Here is a 22,609-nt window from a genome sequence, read left to right on the forward strand (position 1 = left end):
TTATTATTATTATATTGCTTAATATAAATAAATACAATATTAAAATTTAAATATAATATAGTGTTTCTGTATGTATTTTATACAGTTTATATAAATACTGTATATATGATACACTGTATGTTATAATATGTAACCAACAAGTGTTAATAATAATATATTGTTATATAATTTTTTTGTTGTTGTTAACAAACTAATATAATCATTAATTTTGGTTTTTTATAAAATTTTCAGTAAATGTGGTGCTTTATAGAAATGTGTTTATAAAAAAAACTATATATATATATAATATTGATAATAATAATAAACTGAACAAAAATTTATTATTATTATTATTGTTAATAGTTTAACAACAATAATAATATTTTCAAATCAATCTCATCATTACAATTGCCTGTATTTATTTATAAACTTATTTAATATAATACACTTATAATATATTTATTGTGTGCTATAAATTACAATAAGAAAACATTATTATTATTATTATTGACAAAACATTTATATTAAATTTGAATATAAATATGATATATATTTATGAAAAATTAGCGGAAAATGGATTTATACCGAAAAACTTAAAAAGTTTGTAAAACTAGTTTTAATAATTATAAAAATATAAATTAATTTTATTTATATTTAATTATATATATATATTTGTTTTGTTTATTATAATTTTTTGTTAGATGTATTATATATATCTTAAATATATTATATATATATATATATATTTATATCAATATATCTAAAATTGTTATACAATTAGAATACAATAATTAAATTTTAAAAAATCTATATATAAAAAACTATTATTAATATAATAAACAATAATTACAAATTAAAAAATTTTCAATTAATTAAAAAAAATAAATAATCATTTATTTTCTTTTATTTATATATATATATATATATTTAGATCCGATTTTTTTTCGGGCGGAAAAAACAGTTTATATAAATCCATATTAAAAGACAATTAATAACAAAAAAAAACAATTAAGAAAAAAATATTTTCGGTGTGTGTGTCTGTGTTTAACACATTTTTCGGACATTTATTTTATTTTTTTGTTTTGTATTTATTGAAAAATAAATAGTTAAATGAAATTAACAATTGTCGAGACCAGTCGGGCACGCGATATGAATCAACAATCGATGCCATTAAACGGTAAACTATCGCCAAATACTACCACTACTACTACTTCGGCTACTAGTGCTGGACTAGCGATGTCGTCGTCGTCATCGTCATCGATACCATCGCCAGATCCTAACCATCGCCAACAACAACAACATCAGCAACAGTTGTCACCGATAGCTATTGCTGATGAGGACAATGGTAGTGGTGGTGGCGGTGGTGTTGGAAGTGCTAATAACAATAATAGCAATAACAATGATATTAGTATTGTTAACCATCATCATCATCAGCAGCAACAGCACCACCAGCACCACCAGCAACAACAAAATGGACATTTGGTTAGTCGGTTGCTAATCAATAATAGCCATCATCATCATCAGCAACAACAACACCAGCATCAGCAGCACCTGTCCATGATTGCCGCCGCAGCCGCGGCAAATAACATTGGTGGTGGTAGCGGTCGTATGAGTAGTAACGGCGTACCACCGCCGCCGCCGCCGCTGCCGATGATCAGCGGCGATCAATTGGCCGACCAATCGTTGTCGCCGCCGTCGTCCCTATCGGCTGCCGGCGCTCGCAACGGGTTTGTCCAGTCGACCAGTGGTGGCACCCGTAACCCGAAGTGTTCAAAATGCCGTAATCACGGCAGTCACGTTCCCGTCAAAAGTGAGTCGTTGTATTTTTTTGTTGATTTTATTTTATTTTTTCAATAGTTATATAATTTATAATTAAATTTGTATTAATAAGTTATATATACTGTGTTATGTATGTGTGTGTTAGGGTATACCTCAATCTATATACCGGTTATATACTGTAGATATCTATTCAATTTCTCTCTCTCTCTCTCTCTCTCTCTATTATTCAATGACTCACCCACTCACTCACTATAACTGTAATATATTTATTGTTTTAGTGTGTGTTTCTACTTTACACTGTATATAGTATAGTATAAAATATACCGTATATTATAATACCTGTAGCATATCTGTCCCAATCATAATATCTAATTTTCGCATTCAATACTATTATATAATACAAACAATAATTTCAACAATATATAGCCAGAGTTAACAATTTTGTTGCTAATATGTAGCAATAGTTTGGGTAAAAGTAGTAAAGGTATTACAGGGTTATACTAAATATACTGTATGTATATATATATATACCGGTATATAGACTAAGATATATTGTATATAACTGTAAAATATATGATGATATATATTATATATATAATAGTTATATAGTAAATGATAATTATATAGTTATCACTGTACTCTCTCTCTCTCTCTCTCTCTCTCTCTCTCTCTCTCTCTCTCTCTCTCTCTCAAACACACACACACACAGTAGAGTGTATATGTATTTATGTGTGTGTGTCTATACATAAGCTTATGTAGGAAATAGGCGATAGTAGTAAAATGCTTGTTATCAAATAAAAAATAAATGTCAATACATATATATATATATATATATATATATAACTTTATAAATATATATTTATTTATATAATACAACAATAATTGTTGGGATGCGTGACTTATTGTTTAGAAATAAATAACTCATTTTAACAAACATTTTTTGTTTAAGTTTTTAAAAAAAAAAATGAAATATATTTATTAAATAAAACTATAGTTGAAAATTATTATTTTTTTTGGAAATAATTTAGTAATTATACATATATATATATATATATATATACCGGTATAATCTTGAATGTAAATTATAAAGATTTCATTAATATTAACATTTATACTAATAATAATAATAATAATTATTATTATTATTATTATTACTTTTATTGAATACACTTTTATGGTAGATATGATATTTTTATGATTAACTTAATGAACAAAATTTAAAAAAAAAATAATATTAATATCAATTAATAAAATTAATATATTTAAATCTAATATTAGTAGAAAATATTGCATATAAAATCTATACATGTAGTTTTGTTAATTAATTTAAGTTTTAATTAAAATTTTCAACTTTTCAAATATGTTTTTTTCCTGTTTGTATAGTAGTTGTAAAAATTATGTTAAAAGTTAAATATACTAATTGATTACAAACTTATAGTTTAATAGTACTGTAGTAATAATAATAATAATAATACATTTAGTTATACTTATTAGTTATTATTAAATAATTAATTTATTAACAAAATTTAATTTTATTAACTTCAATAAATCAATCAAAAAATACTTTATTTATAATCACTAATTAAATTAGCATGGTAAAAATTATATATATCCAAAAAATATATTAGAAATATACATTCATATGAATATAAAATAACATTTTAATTTCTAACTTAATAAATGTTATTTATATAAATAATATATTATATATATATTCAACTTATTAAATAGTAAAATTAAAATGTATTTTTAAAAAAATATATTTATGACTAATAATCTACTTTACATTAAATATATTAAATCAATTTATTTTTTAAAAAATACAAATTTTTAAGTAGTATATAAATATACTAAGTTGACTATAAAATTAAGTAAATTAGGAAATAATTTATAATTTTGAATTAAATATAAAAAATTGTACACAATTTTTTATTTTTTTAAAGATCTAAAATGTAAAATATCTAATAATTTATTAGTAAAGTCATAGTGTATTGTAAGTTAACTTTCAGAAAAAAATAAATAAATTATTACTTAATATTTATACAAAATTTCTAGATTTTGATTTTATTTTGTTATTTATTTATTTCTAAATTTATTTATAAGAAAAAATATAAATAATTTATTATAAATTACTTTAGAGAGTAATAGTTTATAATTTTTTTTATAAACTAAAAGTTTTTTATTTATAAACTATTTTATAAAATAGTATATGAAATAATTTATGTAATAATTATTATGTTATATATATATATTTGTTAGTTTGTTTTTATCATTAAAAAAATTACTTAAGAGATTTAATTTATATATATATATAAACTTTAATATACACTATTGAATATAAATTATTATAGTATTTATATTTACTGGTAAATAAAATTTTTAATAAAACATTAAGATCTTTAACATTAAAACTAAGCAAAAAAAATATATCTGTATATATATTATATATATATATTTATATATGAGAGAAAAAAATGTAATTAAGTGTAACATTTTAAAAGTATACAAATTAAAATAGTCCTATAAATAATATTAAAAGTTATCAATATATATATATATATATATATATATATATATATATATATATATATATATATATTAACTAGGTAACATTTTTTTAATTTTAATATTTTATAGTTTTACAATTATATATATAACACACACACACACACACACACACACACACACACACACACACACACACACACACACACACACACACACACACACAAAATACATGTAAACTTTAATTTTTCCATAATTAATTAAATTTTAATAATTAATTTTTTTTTAAATAAAATTAAAATCCAATTTAATCTAGATCATAAACGTTTTTGTCCATGGCGCGATTGTCATTGTACCAAGTGCAATCTAACTGATGAACGTAAACGTATAATGGCTGCACAGGTAGCCCTTAGACGACAACAACAACAGGAGGAGGAACTGGGTCTCGTTCATCCAGGCAATGGTGGTGGTGGTAGTGGTCAGGGACAGGTAGTTATCAGTGGTGGTGGTGGTGTCGGTATTGGTGGTGTCGTAGGACATCATGGACCTCATATGGCAATGGTTACCGGCGGCGGCAGTGGCGGCGATATTAACGGCGATACCGACGATGAAGTTAACATCTATGATGAAGCCTCTAGTAAGTAGTTTTTATTGTATTTTTTAAAATTTTAATTAATTAATTAATTAATTTAGTAAATATTTATACTAAAAGTTTTTTTGTGTTTGTTTGTTTGAATAATTTCAAACACCAATAACAACCAGCAAAAAAAACTACAATTTAGTTTTGAATTTTTTTTTATTATCTAATTATTAATTTTTATATTAAATAATTGTTGCTATTTTAGTTTGCTTGCGCTATCAAGGTTAATTAAATAATGTACTATAAAATTATTAATATAAATAAATTTATTAATATTATCTATTAGTTATTAGTAAATTTTTTTTGTATGTTACTTAATTACTTAAAGTTATTTAGATTTTATTAATAATTTTTTTTATCATTTATATATATATATATATATATATATAATTATTTCATGATAATTATTTGATATATATAAATATATAATTTTTTAATAGTATATAAAATTAGTACATAATTGCTTGATAAAATAGAGTGCAAATATTAATATATTTTATCAAAATTAATTATTATACAGTATCATTTTATTATTATTATTATTATTACTTATTAATTTTTATCTTAAATAACTTAAAATTCATTAGTAATTGCTTGACTACAAATGTAAAATAATAGTAATAATAATAAGTTAATTAGTTAATATTTTTTTTATACAATTAATTATTATTAAATAAAATAATTATTTTAAACAATTATTATACAATGTCTTTCTTTAAATAATTTTTCTAATTAAATATTAGTTGAAAATATATATATATATTTTAATTTATAAAAAGTTTTTATTTAGTAATTTGTTGTTGTTTGTTTTTTTTATAATTATCTATTTAACAAAAATATTAATTTATACAGTTAAAATAATTTTTATATAACAAATTTTATACAGTGTTTTATCAAATAAAAAGTCAATAATAATAATAATAATAATTTTTATCCTAGTATTGCTGTATTATTATTATTACTAGTATTTTATTTATATTTATTATTTGTATAATAATAATAATAAATGCAAAAATAACAATTATATTAATAAGTATATAATAATGACAATTATTATTATTATTATTATTATTAGTATATTATGATTGATATTGTGTTTAGTAGTGAACTTATTACATGTATTAAACATTTTTTGTTGTTGTGTTAATAACACAACAATAATATCAACAACAAAAAATTGATATGCAATTGATATGTAATATTTATTATTATTATTACAAGAAAATAGTTAGAAAAATATGCAATAAAATTTATTTTTTATATTGGATTTAAAAAATTACTTTTTTTTATAAAAAAATATATTTAATTATATATTATTTTAGAAATATTAAGACTATAATAAGTAGACAAATAAATAAAATTAATTATATATATATATATATTGAATAAAATAAATCACCTAACAATAGTATATATATATATATATATAATTATTGAGAAATATTGACATTTTGGGTTTATTTTGTTATTATTACTGTGAGTATTATATATATATATGTATACTTATATATACTATTAACTTGTTGCTACATAATATAATAATAATAATAATGATAATAATATTTGTTGGACATCGACTTATACTAATACTTATATAATATATATGTCTACATAAAATAATTGATTAAAAATAAATAAAAATATATACTACTATATATATATATATATATATATATATATATAACATTGTTATCTAATAATATTTATAACATATACAGTACATTAATAATATAAGGAATTTTTTTTTATTGTTGTTTAATTTAATTTATTAAGAAATACTATTAACATTAATTTGTTAGATAAATAAATAAACAATTATTAATTTGTTATTTTCAAATAATAATAATAATAATAATAATAATAACTTACAAGTAGTTCAATTAATGATATATATATACAAATAATTAGTAGTAATAATAATATTATTATTAATAATCTTATTGTTATTATTGAATATATAGATCTAATTTTATTTATGCAACATATAGTCTATATATATATATATATATATATATATATATATATATATATAACACTAATGACATTATTATTAGTAGAAAAATAATACAATTATTAATATTATTGCAAATATAAATATTTTTTATTTACCTATTAATTGAGTATTTGTCTGTATCTTAGTATTTCCTATATTTATATATATCTATATCTATATATACTGTACATAAACATTGCTAATAATTGTGTTTTGTCTGAATTTTTTTGTTGCTTATATATTACTACAGTAGAAAACAACATTAGTATAATAATAATAATATTACTGAAAAATTTATATATAAAAGTTATCTAGTTGAATTTTTTTTCAGCCAACAAAAAATATTTACATAATTGTAATTTAGTTTATATTAATATATATTTTTTTCCAGAAAAAAAATATTTTATAATACAGTAATAGTATTAGTAAGTGATAATAATAATAATAATAATAATAATATCTAATTTAGCTAATGGTAAATTAGGTAAATCTTTGAAAACAATTAATTATTTGGTTGTATAATATATTACTATTTAATATATATATTAATAGTTATATATATATTATATATTAGCCTAATTTTATACATGACTTATCATTATTATAGCTATTAATATATGATATAATAATTTTTATAATAAGTACTGTATTTTGTTTGTGTGTGTGTGTGTAATGTAATGATTTTTACAAATAGCGAGTAAACAATTTTAAACATAATAATTAATCATAAAATAAATCATTATGAAAAAACATTAAATTGTCAAAAAAATATATATACAGTATATTATATATTAAAAATTTTGTTTTCCGTTATTTATTTTTTTCTGGCAATAATAGATATTTGTTAATAATTTTATTTTATTAAAAACAACTAATAATAATAGTAATAGAAATGTTAAAACAATTGATACTAGAGAATACCAAGGTCATATTGTCTAGAATTTAATGAAAATAACACAAAATAAAATCATCTAGATCAATATTAATTAGTTTTATTTTTTGTTGTAATAATACATTACAATATTGCATTTTTCTCATATAATAGAAATATTTTTATAATAATGATATTATTATTATTACTATTATTAATGTTATTATTATTATTATTATTGAAGTACTAATAACTTTAAAAAAACTAAAAAAAATTTGTAATAAAAAATATTATTATTTATTAAAAAAAGATAATATATTTATTTTCTTCCTTAAAATTAACATTGTAATTTTAAATTATTAAATATATTAAAAAATAAATAAATAAATAATATTAGATTTTATTATACTAGTATTATATTATTACAATATTAATATAATATAAATAATAATGACAGAGTACAAAAAAATATTAAATATTTAATTATAAAATATAATAGAAAAAAGCATATTTAGATATTGGTACTGGATAATATATTAATATTTCAATATATTTTAACCGTATTATTATTTAATATTTAATATTCAGATATATATATATATTTAATTACTAGAATTATTATAATATTATTATAAACTTATAATAATAATAATAAATAATAATCAATAATACATTTATTATTATTATTATTAATAATATGATATAATAAATGTTTGTCTCATATTAAAGATTTTTTTTGTTTTGTTTTTGCTTTTGGTTTTTGGTTTTATTTTATTAAAATATATTAATATTATTTAAAAATTATTATATCTAAACATAAACACAATATAAATGATATAAATTTCATAATAAATGCTTATATATTTAAACAAAATAAAAAATAGTTGAATACACGCAAACCTCATATTATATTTAAGTTTTTTTTACATATATATCTAATAATATATAATATACTGAATATAATTCATATGCATTTGTAGTTAAAAAAAATAAATAATAATTTTTTTAAAAACATTTTACTAAAATATTTACAAAAATAAACTCATATATTTCTAAATATATATATATATATAAACTTAATTATATTTTAATATATAAATTTATATATTTAAAAAAATTGTGCCAGACATTAATTGTTTTATTTTTTAAGTAATTTTTTTCCAAAAAAAATCTATAATCATTAACCTTCAAATAATAATATGTTTATTAATAATAATTTTAGTTTTAATTGTTTTATAAATATTAATTAATAAATAATAATTTAATTAATTAATTAAAATCAATGTTAAATATATAAATATAAATATATTATACTAAATTAGACTAATTTAAACTAACATAATAGTTTTGTTGTTGAAAAAAAAATCTTATCTAGCTAAATTAAATCTAAATTAAATCTAATTAATTAGTTAAACAAAAAAAAATATTTTAATTAAAAACTATTTTACATTTAGGTAAAAAAACTATAACACAATTAAATCAATCAATTTAGTCAACACACAAAAATTTTTAAATTAAAAAACTGTAAAAATATTACTTTAATCTAATATTTTTATTGTACTAAAAAAAAATTTAAAGCAATTATTGAACCAAAATAAAATGATCTTGCTCATGGTTTTTTTTGGGGGTGGGGGTGGGGGTGGGGTGAGAGGAGGAAATTAAAATAATTTGTTTTATCGGGAATTTCCTATAAAAAAAAAATAATTTCCTATTGAATACTATATTTGACTTTTATTTTATTAATTTTTTTTGGCGCTACAATCAATTGAATATACTAGAGATCTATCTCTAACTCTCCAAAATATAATTGCACCGAACCTAACCTTTCAAAAATAAATAGTAACAAAAATTGTTAAAATAAAACTAAAAAATAATAATATGAAAAAAAACAAAAACCAAATCTTATTATTTTATTTAGTAATTTAGTTAAATACTAAAAATACTTTTTATTTTATATTTTAAAAATAATTTTTTAATTAATTAATAAAAAAAAACGTAACCCCCCCCCCCCAAAAAAAAAATAACGGGTTTTTAAATTTATTTGTTGGGTTTAAAACCGCTCTATTTAATTAAAATCCAACCCAACTCTATATATGTGTGTTCACTACTCTATTCTAAAAAGCTATAACACGTTATATGATATCACGTGATATTCAACACTAAAAAATTTATCGACAAATCCATTGATTGATTGATTGAATCAATCAATGAATCGGTAATTGTTTGACAACAACAACAATAACATTACCGAAGACCAGACAACACCCGTCGGGTATAACAGACACACACACATCTCGGATGACACACTAACCATACCCTACAATGCATGAACCGCCTCCCGAACTGCCAATTGAATGGCGGCCAGTTGTCGGCGTAGACGACTCGGACAGCAGTGATTTCACTTATGTCGGCAAAGCGGACAACTTTAATGGCCACCAATTGATTGCCGATTTCGAACGCCGAATTGGCCAAGTCGATCACATGTTGGCCAGTGTCCGATCGGTTAACGATCAGTATATCCGATTGAAAAACAATGAACAAATGTTGAGCAATATGGTGGCCAGATTTCATGGCCAATTGGTGGGCTGGGATTCGGCATTGGACAATATCGATGACCGACGAAAGTCATGCGATCGGCAGGTCATTGTCCGCCGATTGGATGAATTGACGGCCGCACTGATCGACGAAAATGATAGCGGCCTTATCAGCGGTGGTGGCGGCGGCGGCAGCGGTGGAGATGATAACCGAAAAATGGTCGACAATGTGTTTGACGATTACCGACTACTGTGCGACGCTCGCGCCCAATGTCTGCTCAAACAAAATGATGCCATATTTGAGGCCAATGTTGCCGAACGAGAGGACAAACTTATGGACAGTATAGTCACGAATCAGTTGTTGAGACAAAAGATCAGTACAATTGAGTCCCGACAACAAAACTCCAAACAACAACAAAATCAGCACCCGATGGTGGCCAGTGTGGCCGCCGCTACCGTCGTCACAGACACTGCCGATGTTGTCAAATGTCCCGATTTATGGATTATCCGGTTAGACCACAATTATACGGCCACACTTGCTGTCGACGGCGATTGGCAATCGTTTGGCGATGTCTACCATCAATTGGCCGATTTGGACGGCGCTATCTATAATAATAATAATAATAATACCGTCGCCGCTGCCGCCGGCGATAGTTGTCCGCAAAAATTTAACAAAACTACTAATGATTGTTACCAATCGTCGTCGTCGTCGATGATAATGATGACGAAGACGCCGACGACAAACGATATGGTCGTCAACGACTTCGATGGCAACAATTCGCCATTCGGTTACATAATCGACAACTGTGTCAACGAGGAGGAAGTGGTTACCGATTTTGGCGGCAACGGCACTACCATTACTACTACCGATACTACTACTAGCACTAACACCGCCGCCGGCGCTTTCGTACGCAAATTATCTGCAAATCCGGACATACAATGGCTGTATAACTACCAGTCAAACAATAGTAGAGTACTACGACACGACTGTCCACATTGTAATCGATATTTCGATACCCATAAAGGTTTGCCCCCCAACTAAAAACTAAACACCAAAACAAATATATCTATTTGTTTTTTTTATGACCAACTGTTTGTATGCCATATTCATCTAAATATATATATGTGTGTATATACTATATATACTGTAGGATTGAATATACACAAAACAGTGGCTCATATGCGACAAGATAGCCGTTACCGGATATTCCCGACAACAACAACACCATCATCATCGCCGATGACCATACTGGCCAACCAACTAATTTATAACTAACTAACTAATTAATTAAGTTAAACATACTTGTGTTTGGCTCCGAGCAATCATTAAATACCTTTATATTAATTATATAACGTTTATAAAACCATAGAGTATTATGATTTTTTTGTGTAATTTAGAAAAAAATATATAATTATTAATGCAATTATTGCATAATTAAAAATCTTAATATATATATATATATATAGTTTTATGCAATAGTAATATATATATATATATATATAACTGTATTATGATATAAAAAAAGTTAATTACTGGTACTATATATATATACTATATATATATATATATATTGATATATAAATTGTGTGATTTGCTGTCATTTCTCACGTAATCTTAAACTTGATATAACTTATATATAAATTACTGTTATATATATATATATATTGTTTGTTATAATATATAAAATCAAATTATGATATAATTTCTATATGATATCTATAAAAAAAAAATCATTAATAGTTTTTTGTTGTTGTTTTTTGCATCATAAAAATGCCAACAATTATATTTAATATATATATTATTAAAGCAATAATAATTTGTCGATAATTTGCCATAATTTTTTTTTGTAATTTCATATACATTATATTATATATTATGTTATATATATATATATATATACTGTATATTTAAGTTTTAATATAAAATGTTTTGATAAAAAGCTCCGCCGACTCTCTTAACTATTGATTGACTGATTTTTTTGTTGTTGTATTTTGTCTGAAATTATAAGTAATTTTTATTGATATTTTGTTTTAAAAAATAACTTTATTATTATTATTAGTATTATTATGACTGACTTAAATAATTACTTTAAAATCATTTTTTGTTTGTTTGTTTGAAAAGCCTATTATAGGCTCAATATAATAATAATTTTTATTATTATTATTAATAATAATATATTATTGCCATTATTTTTTTAGTTTGTTTTAATACCATAAATAGTATTAATAATAATATTATTATTAATATTACATACACTAAACAATTAAATTGACTGAAATAATGTTTTTTTTTATTATTATTATTACTATTACAGTATTACTACTGTATATTACAATATTATTATTATTATTATTATATAATCTAGAATTTAATTATCTTTTTTCACTATAAAATATTTTTTTTTATTAAATATTAAAAAAATACAATTTTGTTTTCTAATAACTATTTTTTTTATAAAAATTTTAGTCTTATTTTATATCTCTATTGAAATAATTATTTGTCTTTTTCTAAATATATATATAATTTTTCTCTCTCTCTCTCTATCTCTAACCAAACTACAGGTTCTTCGGGATCGTCCACCAATCAAAACTCTCTGAGCCGTTGTAGCGGTAATAGTAGCGGTAATGGTAGACCCGCAGCCGCAGCCGTCGGCAACAACAAAATTTTATATAATACCGATATTATTGCTAATAATAATAATAATAATCATAACTATAATAATCAAAATAATAATAATAACCACAACACCAACAATAATAATAACAACTATAGTCATACCGTCGGTCCGGGCATCGGTATCAACAACAATGCCAATAACATCATCAATAACAGCAACAACAACAACAATGCTAGCAGTGGTCATAGTATCGGTAAGCTGGCCATGTCGTCTGCATCAGCTGCCGGTAGTGTCCTTATCGATCGTAAGCCATCGCCGACCAGACTGATGGCTGGAGTGGCCGACAACAACAACCACCACCACCTCAACAACAACAACAACGCCGACCATCACCAACATCATCATCATCAAAAAGTTGACCACCAAATGCGCCACCGGATGGGCCGCATGTATCGCAACATTTGGGACGAGTTGGCCACCAAAATATCTATCGAAGAGATCGCCCGGTGCGCTATTATTGCACTGTTAAACGATAAGATGGACTACGATGACGCCTATAAGGCCATTATCAATGGTATGTCCTATATATATATATATTTTTTTTTTGGTGATATGTTATTATTACAATTACCAGTAGTAGTAGTAGTAGTAGTAGTAGTAGTAGTAGTAGTAGTAGTAGTAGTAGTAGTAGTAGTAGTAGTAGTAGTAGTAGTAGTAGTAGTAGTAGTAGTAGTAGTAGTAGTAGTAGTAGTAATAATAGTAGTAATAATAATACAAATGTAGTTTATTTCTAAATTTATTATAATTAGTTTTAATTAGTAATTAATTTGTGGATAATATACTGTATATAAATAGTTATGATAGTTATGATGATTAATGTAATCAATATTATACATAACAATAAAAAATTATTTATTTATTTATTATTAATTTTTGTTTGTTTGTTTGGCAATTAATAACCTTATTGACCTTTATCATAAGGTCACCATATCAATTCAGATATGATTGACCTATCTCAATTAATCATTAAAATAATTGCTAAAACTATTTTGTTGATTAACAACAACAACAACAACAAAAATATTTATCAACAAAAAAAACTATTATTATGTTGTATTTTATTTGTAAGATTTTAGACAATCAAAATTATTAGGATTTTATATTTAAAAAAATAAATAAATAACTAAATAAAAAATCATTTAATAATATAGATATATATATGATATACTTTATAATACAGTATATAATCTTTAAATTCCCAGTTTGACCCCTTAATGTTAAGGTATCTATAATATATAAAAACTAAATATAAAATAAATATTTAATGAAAAATAAGATAAAATTATTTTATTTTTTTTTGTTATAAAATCTTTTATAAATTGAGAGTATTTTATATATATATATATATATAAATTATATAATAAGCATCAACTATGACATTAAACGTTAATACTATACTTATTATTACTATTATTATTATTATTGTTTTTTATTAGTATTTAAAAAAAACTTTTACTTTCTATTATATTTAATTATTTTTTAATGTTTTCATGAATTTTATATACAGTATGTATTTAGTATACAATTTATTTTTTTCTATTTTACCAGTAATTTTAAAAATACTAAATATATATATATATAAAGTTTAACTATTTTATTATTATATAAAAAAATAATGTTAAATATTAGTTATACAGTACTTTAATTACAGTACTTAAAGTATTTTAGTTTATTTAATTGGGAAAATAAATAAAAAATTAATTAATTATAATAGACAAATAGTTATAAACTATTATTGAAGTATTTTTTTTATTTTATTTTATTTTTGATATTGTATAGTAATATTAATGGTTTATTTTTTAAAACAAATTATTATTTTTATTTTTTTACGTTTTTATTTTATTTTTATATTATCGTAATTGTTAACTAATGTATTGAAATACTACAATACATTTTTATGTTGCATATAAAAATGCTTAAATTAATATCATTTATAATATGCTAGAAAAATATTAATCGTTATTTAATTATGTGTAGTTTTTATTTTTTTAAAAAAAATATATTAGAAATATTGAACAAACAAATAACTAATTGAAACAATTTAATTATTAGTATTATAGTTTATGCTACTTAATAATAAATACATTAAAAACAATTGGTAACAAAAAATAAATAAAAATATTTACTAAATAATAATAAATCTGTCTATTATTACCAGGGTTATCAATTTTTCTATAACTATAATGATTACTATATATATATTACAACAATAAGTTTGATATAATTTTTTTTAGGTAATCATATATTATTACAAAAATAATAATAATAATAGGCTTATCTTGAATCAAAATTTAGCCAGTACATTTATTATTTATTTAACTGTTACCAATGTTTTTTTTTAATTAATGAAATATATATACCTGTATATATTTTTTACAATTGTTTTAGCATTTTTTTCTAGAAAAAACTATTTGATTAAATTTTTTTTTAATATTTACTTATTTTTTTAGTAATTTTTATTTATTAAATATTAAATGTCAAATTATAAATATTATCATAATATAGTTATTTAAATATTATATAAAATATTTTATATTTACATTTTAGATATTTAATTATTATCATATATATATCAATATTAAAATATTAATTTCCTTATTTACTTAATTTATTTAAATTTTGTATTTAATGTATTATTTGTACATTTTTAAATTTTTTTTTTAATTTATTGTTTACTTGTACTTGTACCTTTTTTTGATGTTGAAATTATTATTATCAAGAAAATTTTTTAAAAATTATATTTTTTTTGTTACTTTAAACTATCATATGATATAATAACTAATCCTTATATACAGTCGCATTCAGAAGGGTGGTAACTCGTTTTTAGTGAATAACTCACTAAATATAATAGATAGAATAAAACTATTATTTTTGGTACTATGGTTTTCTGGGACGGATATTATAAAATTTTAATATTTCATGTAGCGCAGCTCAGGGATGTAGGGACAGGGAGGTACTGTATCTCAAAAACTATAATAGATATCAAAATATAGTAAAAATTATTATATACAGGGTAAAAATTCATTTCATACGTGTTTTAGGATTTTTAAAAATATTGAGTTGTTTTCAAACAAAAAATATAAAACTGTCAAAAATGCAAAAGTTTGATATAGGTTAAATTAAAAGTGTCAAGGTGTTTTAAAATTTAATTAATTGATCTAGAATCTATATTATATGCTTAATAATTTGTCTATACATGAATTTTAATTATATAAACTAGTTACTTAGTTATTTAATAAAAACTATTCTCTCATTATGTAATTTAAATAATACATAAGTGCAATATTACTTAATATTAATTTTGTTATATAATGGAAAAATAGTTTTTATTAAATAACTAAGTAACTAGTTTATATAATTAAAATTCATGTATAGACAAATTATTAAGCATATAATATAGATTCTAGATCAATTAATTAAATTTTAAAACACCTTGACACTTTTAATTTAACCTATATCAAACTTTTGCATTTTTGACAGTTTTATATTTTTTGTTTGAAAACAACTCAATATTTTTAAAAATCCTAAAACACGTATGAAATGAATTTTTACCCTGTATATAATAATTTTTACTATATTTTGATATCTATTATAGTTTTTGAGATACAGTACCTCCCTGTCCCTACATCCCTGAGCTGCGCTACATGAAATATTAAAATTTTATAATATCCGTCCCAGAAAACCATAGTACCAAAAATAATAGTTTTATTCTATCTATTATATTTAGTGAGTTATTCACTAAAAACGAGTTACCACCCTTCTGAATGCGACTGTATATCTACAGTATTTTAAATCTACTTTAAGATTGTTTTAATGATTGTGTTTTACATTAAATATAAGATAATACAGTTTACAACAATAATAATAAAAATACTAAATAATAGAAATTTTTATTTATTTTATTATTATTTTTTTTGGATTTAAAATAAAAACTAAATCTTCTATATAACACACAAATAAAAAACAATTTAAAGTAAAACAAAATAATAATAATAAATAAAAACAGAGTATTAGTTAAAAAATAATGTCAAATAAATGTTATTATTATTTATTTGACAATAAATAAGCAAAAAAATTTATTAGAAAATCTTTTTTTTTAAAAAAGTTAATATTTAATTTTTTAATTTATATGTATTTTATTTATTTATATTTTAAATAATTTATATATATATATATATAATATAACTTTATTCTCTCTATTGAAACAAAATAGTTTTTAAAAAATATAATAATATTATTATAATATTAATAGTAATATTTAAAAAAATCATAGAAATATAATATTTAAAAAAAATAATAATAAAATTATTATTAGTATTAATTTTTTTCATATATTTTATCTTTAGCTAAGAGACAGATGTTTTTCGATGAGTTATCATCGCCGACGTCGGCATCGACACCGCCGGTCAGCAATCACTCAGTCGGCGGCGGTAGTATTGGCTCCGATACGCCGCCCGAAACACCTGTAGTCAACCGGTTTCTGAATCTACAGTTTTGCCATTATATGGACGACCAGCGACTGTCGTCACATCACGCGGCGGCGGCGGCCGCAGCGGCTGCAGCCGCCGGACTGTCGCCGTCGTCGATTGCTTCGCGGCTGAACAACATCCACCACAGCAACAGCCACAGCCAACACCATCATCACAACAGTGGCAGCGCCTACCGATCGGCTGCCACATCGGCTGCTGCTCACTATATGTCGTCGCCGACAGCTGCGGCCGCAGCGGCAGCCGCTGCTGCCGTCTATCTAAGGCCCGAGTGCTCGGCCGCCTTGTCCTGGGCTCACAATATACCGTTGTCGTCGGCGGCCGCTGCTGCGGCTGCGGCAGCCAATCAAAATAATAATAACGAAGCACTATCGCTGGTCACTAGACGATCGACGGCCAGTGGCGGCGGCGGCGGAAACGGTAGCACCGGTGGCGGCACTGGATCGGCATTCAGCCGGGCATCCATAAGATCTATGTCACAGTCCAGGTCGGTATCGCCCGTTGAGCCATAATATATGACTGGCCATTATTATTATTATTTTTTTTGTTGTTGGTATAGTCATCACTAATTACTATAGTAGTAGTAATAATAATAATACAATTATTATTATTTTAAGTTAAAATTAATTTTTATGTATGTATTTTGTATTGTGAGTGATTGAAACTAGTTGTCAATTTTTATTTAATATATAAATTTATATATATATATATATATTTATACGGTATATAAATATATACATTATATTTAAAATATTTAAAAAAAAACCAGTATAATATAATTACATTTTTAAATATATATATAAATATATTTGTCATTTTTACAACATTTTTTTTTTGAAACAATCAAATAATAATTTGATATTATTATTATTATTAATAATCAATTAATCTATTATATTCATAATAATCACTACATATTATCCAATAATTAGTAAATGTCAATACATTTTTTTTATAAAAAAAAATAATAATTACATTAAATTTCAATTGATTTTGAATTATTGCTACTAATACTCACACACACACACACACACACACACACAATCTTATATTATTATTATTATTATTTTATTATATATTATGATGATATATGATTGCAATTATTTAAAAAAATATATTATTAATAGTAGAAATTATATGATATTTAATATCATCGGTAATTTTTTTTGGATAAAGATTTGCATATATTTGGGAACTCTCTCTCTCTCTCTCTCTCTCTCTCTCTAAATAACTATAATAACTAAAATTAATTACTAACATAATTAACAACAATCCAAAATAGTTATGAAAAATATTTGTAATAAAAATGAAAAAAAAATTTCTAAAATATTTTTTTTCAAACATATTATTAAAAATTTTTCTCGTTTTTTTTATAATCAGAATTTTTTTTGTTGATTTCTAAACATTTAAATTATTTTTTACTATTGAAATGTTTTTTTTATATGAATATATAGAATAAAATTTTTATATTAATAATTACATTTAATAAGATTTATTGTTTGTAATATTCAATAACAAAAAAATAATATAAAAATATGTTTAGTTTTTTTTTACTTACAGAAACTATTTATTATTAATATTTTTTAAAAAAATAACAAAATATTTGAGTTTCCGGACATAAATAAAAATATATACACAAAATATGTTTTATTTTCCTATTAAGTGTACATTAAGTGTATCTAAATATAGGAAAAATAAATAGTTATTTTTTGTGATAAATTATTAGATTATATCATACGATCCTAATGTATATATCAAATGATAAAAACTGTTTCAATATAGTAATAGATATATATATATAAATATTTCTCAATAGAAAATATTTATTTTATTTTATTTTTTGTTTCGTTTTTTTATTCATAAAATATTTTTTACAAAATGTTTTAGTATTTTATTATTAATTTCTATATAAATCTACTAAAAAATATATATATAAGATATGTCTTTATGTTTGAATGACATTGATTTATATTTTACTTTTATGTCTTTTATTGAATTATTTTTTTTTCTATCAATTATTATAATATTATTATGTTTGTGTTATATACAGTATAAATTTGTTTTTAAATTGCTATATATATATCATATATGATATGACAAATATGCTTATTTGCATTACATTAGTAAAAATTATCTAATAATATATATATATACTGTATATTTAAAAATCTTTCTAATCTAATATCAATCAAATTTTATATTTTTTTTTTTGTTTTCAATAGTCAATAATATTGTAGTATGAGTTTAATATACATTATATACTGTATTATATGTTTTTAACATTATGTCCTAATTTATAAATCAAATAAATAGAGTCAATGAGAGAGTCAGAGAGAGAGAGAGAGAGAGAGAGAGAGAGAGAGAGAGAGAGAGAGAGAGAGAGAGAGAGAGAGAGAGAGAGACTAAAATGAGATAAACTTAAAATTGTTTTGATAGCTAATGGATGGCTTATAAAAATGTGTGATATATATATATATATATATATATATATAGAGAGAGAGAGAGAGAGAGAGAGAAAGAGAGAAAAAAAGTGAGTTAAAAGCATTATTTATTGCAATCAAAAATTTATAATAAAATTGTTTTATTACTTAAATGACTTAATAATAATAAAAAAATAATAGTAAAACATTATTTGTTTTCTATTAATTTATTTGTTTTTTAAAACTTTTTTTTAATTAGGCAATTAATAGTGTGTGTGGGGGGTATAGTAGTTATCACTTTAAAAAAAACAATTGTTAATTTTAGTTTATTTCATGATTATTAACGATAATTATTATTTGTGTTTTTTACTATAAAAAAATACTATATATATATACTATATCTCATTGATTTTGTCGGCAAATATAAAAACCCCAATCAATCAAACAAAATGTTAATTACTAGTAAAATAAAGTATAGATATATATATATATATATATATATTAATATATATATATCAATGAAAAGCATAGCGTGTGTGTGTGTATGCGTTTACGGTTGTGTGTGTATGAATGTATATATATTTATATTATTATACAATATATTTATATATTAATTGTATGAATCAGTTTGTTTTTTTCAAAAAAAAAAACAAAAGTTTAGCCTACAGTACATGTAATGTATATGTTTGAGACTAAAAAAGATTTTTTTTATCTCTAAAAATTTCAATTACAATGTTTTTTAATTAAAATTTAAAAAATTATTGTATTTTGAAAAATAGAGAGAGAGAGAGAGAGACAAAAAAATTTATAAAAAAATTGTATTAATTGGGATTTCATATATGAAATCCCAATTAATGGTGTGATATATATAATGATAAATAAATAAGTAAATTGATGAGTGATAAACAAAACAAAAATTATGACAATGATTGTAATAGTGATAATGATTTAATATATATATATATATATACAGTAAAATGAGTTAAGAGTTAAGTGATATTATTAAATGATTTTTTTTGCGACAATTTTTTTCTATATATTCAATTTGTATAACATTTGAGATGAATCATCATTATTGATATATATATATACAGTATTTATGATAATAATTTTTTTTTAATAATTAAATAGTTTATAAAAAAATTTTATAAATTAATTATCTAATTTAGAAAAGTAGCAATTTAAAATTGCTTTATTCATCATTATCAAATATATATGTCTATAATAATAATAATAATGTATTGACATTTAAGGATATAAATAATATTATTTTTTTTCTTAATAATTATTAATTATAATTAATTATAAATTAACAATTAAAACATTAATTCAATTTAAACACTTTTAAGTGTTATAAAACAAATCACACATTATATATCTATATATAGTATAAATATATTACATTTATTAATGGATACATACATTGCATGCATATATAAATATTTATATATATTAATCTAGATTTATAAAAATATGTCTAATTATTTATATATATATATAAATTTATCAAATTAACTATGTTATAATTGTATACATTTATAAATAATATTATCTATATAGTTTTTAATAATTATTAAATTTAATAATAATAATCAAAACAACAATTGTTTTTTTTCTAAAATTGAAATAATAATCAAAATATTATATATAAAAATTGTTAAATCAAGTGATAATTATTGATAATTAGTTTAGTGAAAAAAAAGTTTTTAAAAAAGAAAGTTTTCAATTATAATTAAATAATATCTTAATAAATAATAATTAAATAAACTTTTTAATTAAAAAAATAATTATCACATTGATTATACATTTTAAATTTATCAATGTTTTCTAATAATAATAATAATAATTTGTAAATTTTGTTTGTTTGTAATAATTTATAATTTTTTTAAAAAATAATAATTATTATTATTATCATCATTTATTAATAACTTTTATTATTGTATTCATTTTTTTTTAAATTACATTATATAAACACTTTAAAACTTAGTTTTTAATTTTTAAAAAATAAATGAAAATAAACAATGTCATTTAAATCTATTAATATATTTATAGATTATGACTATAATTAACTGTATATCTCTATATAAATATCTCTCTCTCTATATTAATATTGTCATAAATTAATTATATAATTAATTAATTAATTATTAATATTGAACTCTATTATTGTAATTATATTTTATGGTAATATGCTTAATAAAAAAAATTTATTAAAAAATTTTGTTATTTATTTATTATTATATATATATATATATATTTAAAACTTATACTAATTAAAAGTTTTATTAGATTTTAACTAAAATGTATTTATAATTGTTTTTTTTATTATTAAATATCAAACAATATTAATATTATTACTGTATTATTATCAATAGATAAACAGTTCAGCAGTTTATATAACAAAATAATAATCACTTAATGTTTACAGTGAAGTGTCATTTACGTGCCATAGACTGTAATGATTGACTTAATATTAATTAATTTAATTTTAATTATAATAAATATATAATATTATTGTTTTAAAATTATTTTTTTATTTTAATTTTAAATTGAACACATACTGTATCAAAGAAAATACTTTAATAAATTAATTCAATACAATTAAAATAATATCAATAATAATAATAATAATAATAATAATAATAATAATAATAATAATAATAATAATAATAATAATAATAATAATAATAATAATAATACAGTAAGTATTTACAAATATTTTT

At 21.1% G+C, this 22,609-nt stretch overlaps 2 protein-coding genes across 3 annotated transcripts in view; both read left to right on the forward strand.

Annotated features, from left to right (window-relative positions):
• Nucleotides 1-18,042, forward strand: part of LOC128952635 (probable WRKY transcription factor protein 1) — a 24,671-nt gene extending 6,629 nt beyond the window's left edge. The window contains exons 2-6 of one of the 2 annotated variants that reach the window (XM_054298060.1): nt 911-1,007; nt 1,086-1,789; nt 4,580-4,900; nt 12,864-13,493; nt 17,326-18,042. In XM_054298060.1, the coding sequence (XP_054154035.1) occupies nt 1,090-1,789; nt 4,580-4,900; nt 12,864-13,493; nt 17,326-17,978 (2,304 nt within the window). In that variant the 5' untranslated portion in view covers nt 911-1,007; nt 1,086-1,089 and the 3' untranslated portion in view covers nt 17,979-18,042. Of the gene's footprint in view, nt 1-547; nt 580-910; nt 1,008-1,085; nt 1,790-4,579; nt 4,901-12,863; nt 13,494-17,325 lie in introns of those variants that run through there. The other variant, XM_054298068.1, reaches the window with a different exon arrangement.
• On the forward strand, nt 9,845-11,617 carry LOC128952649 (uncharacterized). Its single transcript, XM_054298079.1, has 2 exons — nt 9,845-11,326; nt 11,453-11,617. The coding sequence occupies exons 1-2, from the start codon at nt 10,090-10,092 to the stop codon at nt 11,575-11,577; spliced, it is 1,362 nt and encodes a 453-aa protein (XP_054154054.1). The 5' UTR covers nt 9,845-10,089; the 3' UTR covers nt 11,578-11,617.
• Nucleotides 18,043-22,609: the final 4,567 nt, after the last annotated feature.

Source organism: Oppia nitens, unplaced genomic scaffold, assembly GCF_028296485.1.
Source record: "Oppia nitens isolate AA-2021 unplaced genomic scaffold, nextdenovo-longstitch-racon4-pilon3 scaffold11_pilon_pilon_pilon, whole genome shotgun sequence".
NCBI lineage: Eukaryota > Metazoa > Arthropoda > Arachnida > Sarcoptiformes > Oppiidae > Oppia > Oppia nitens.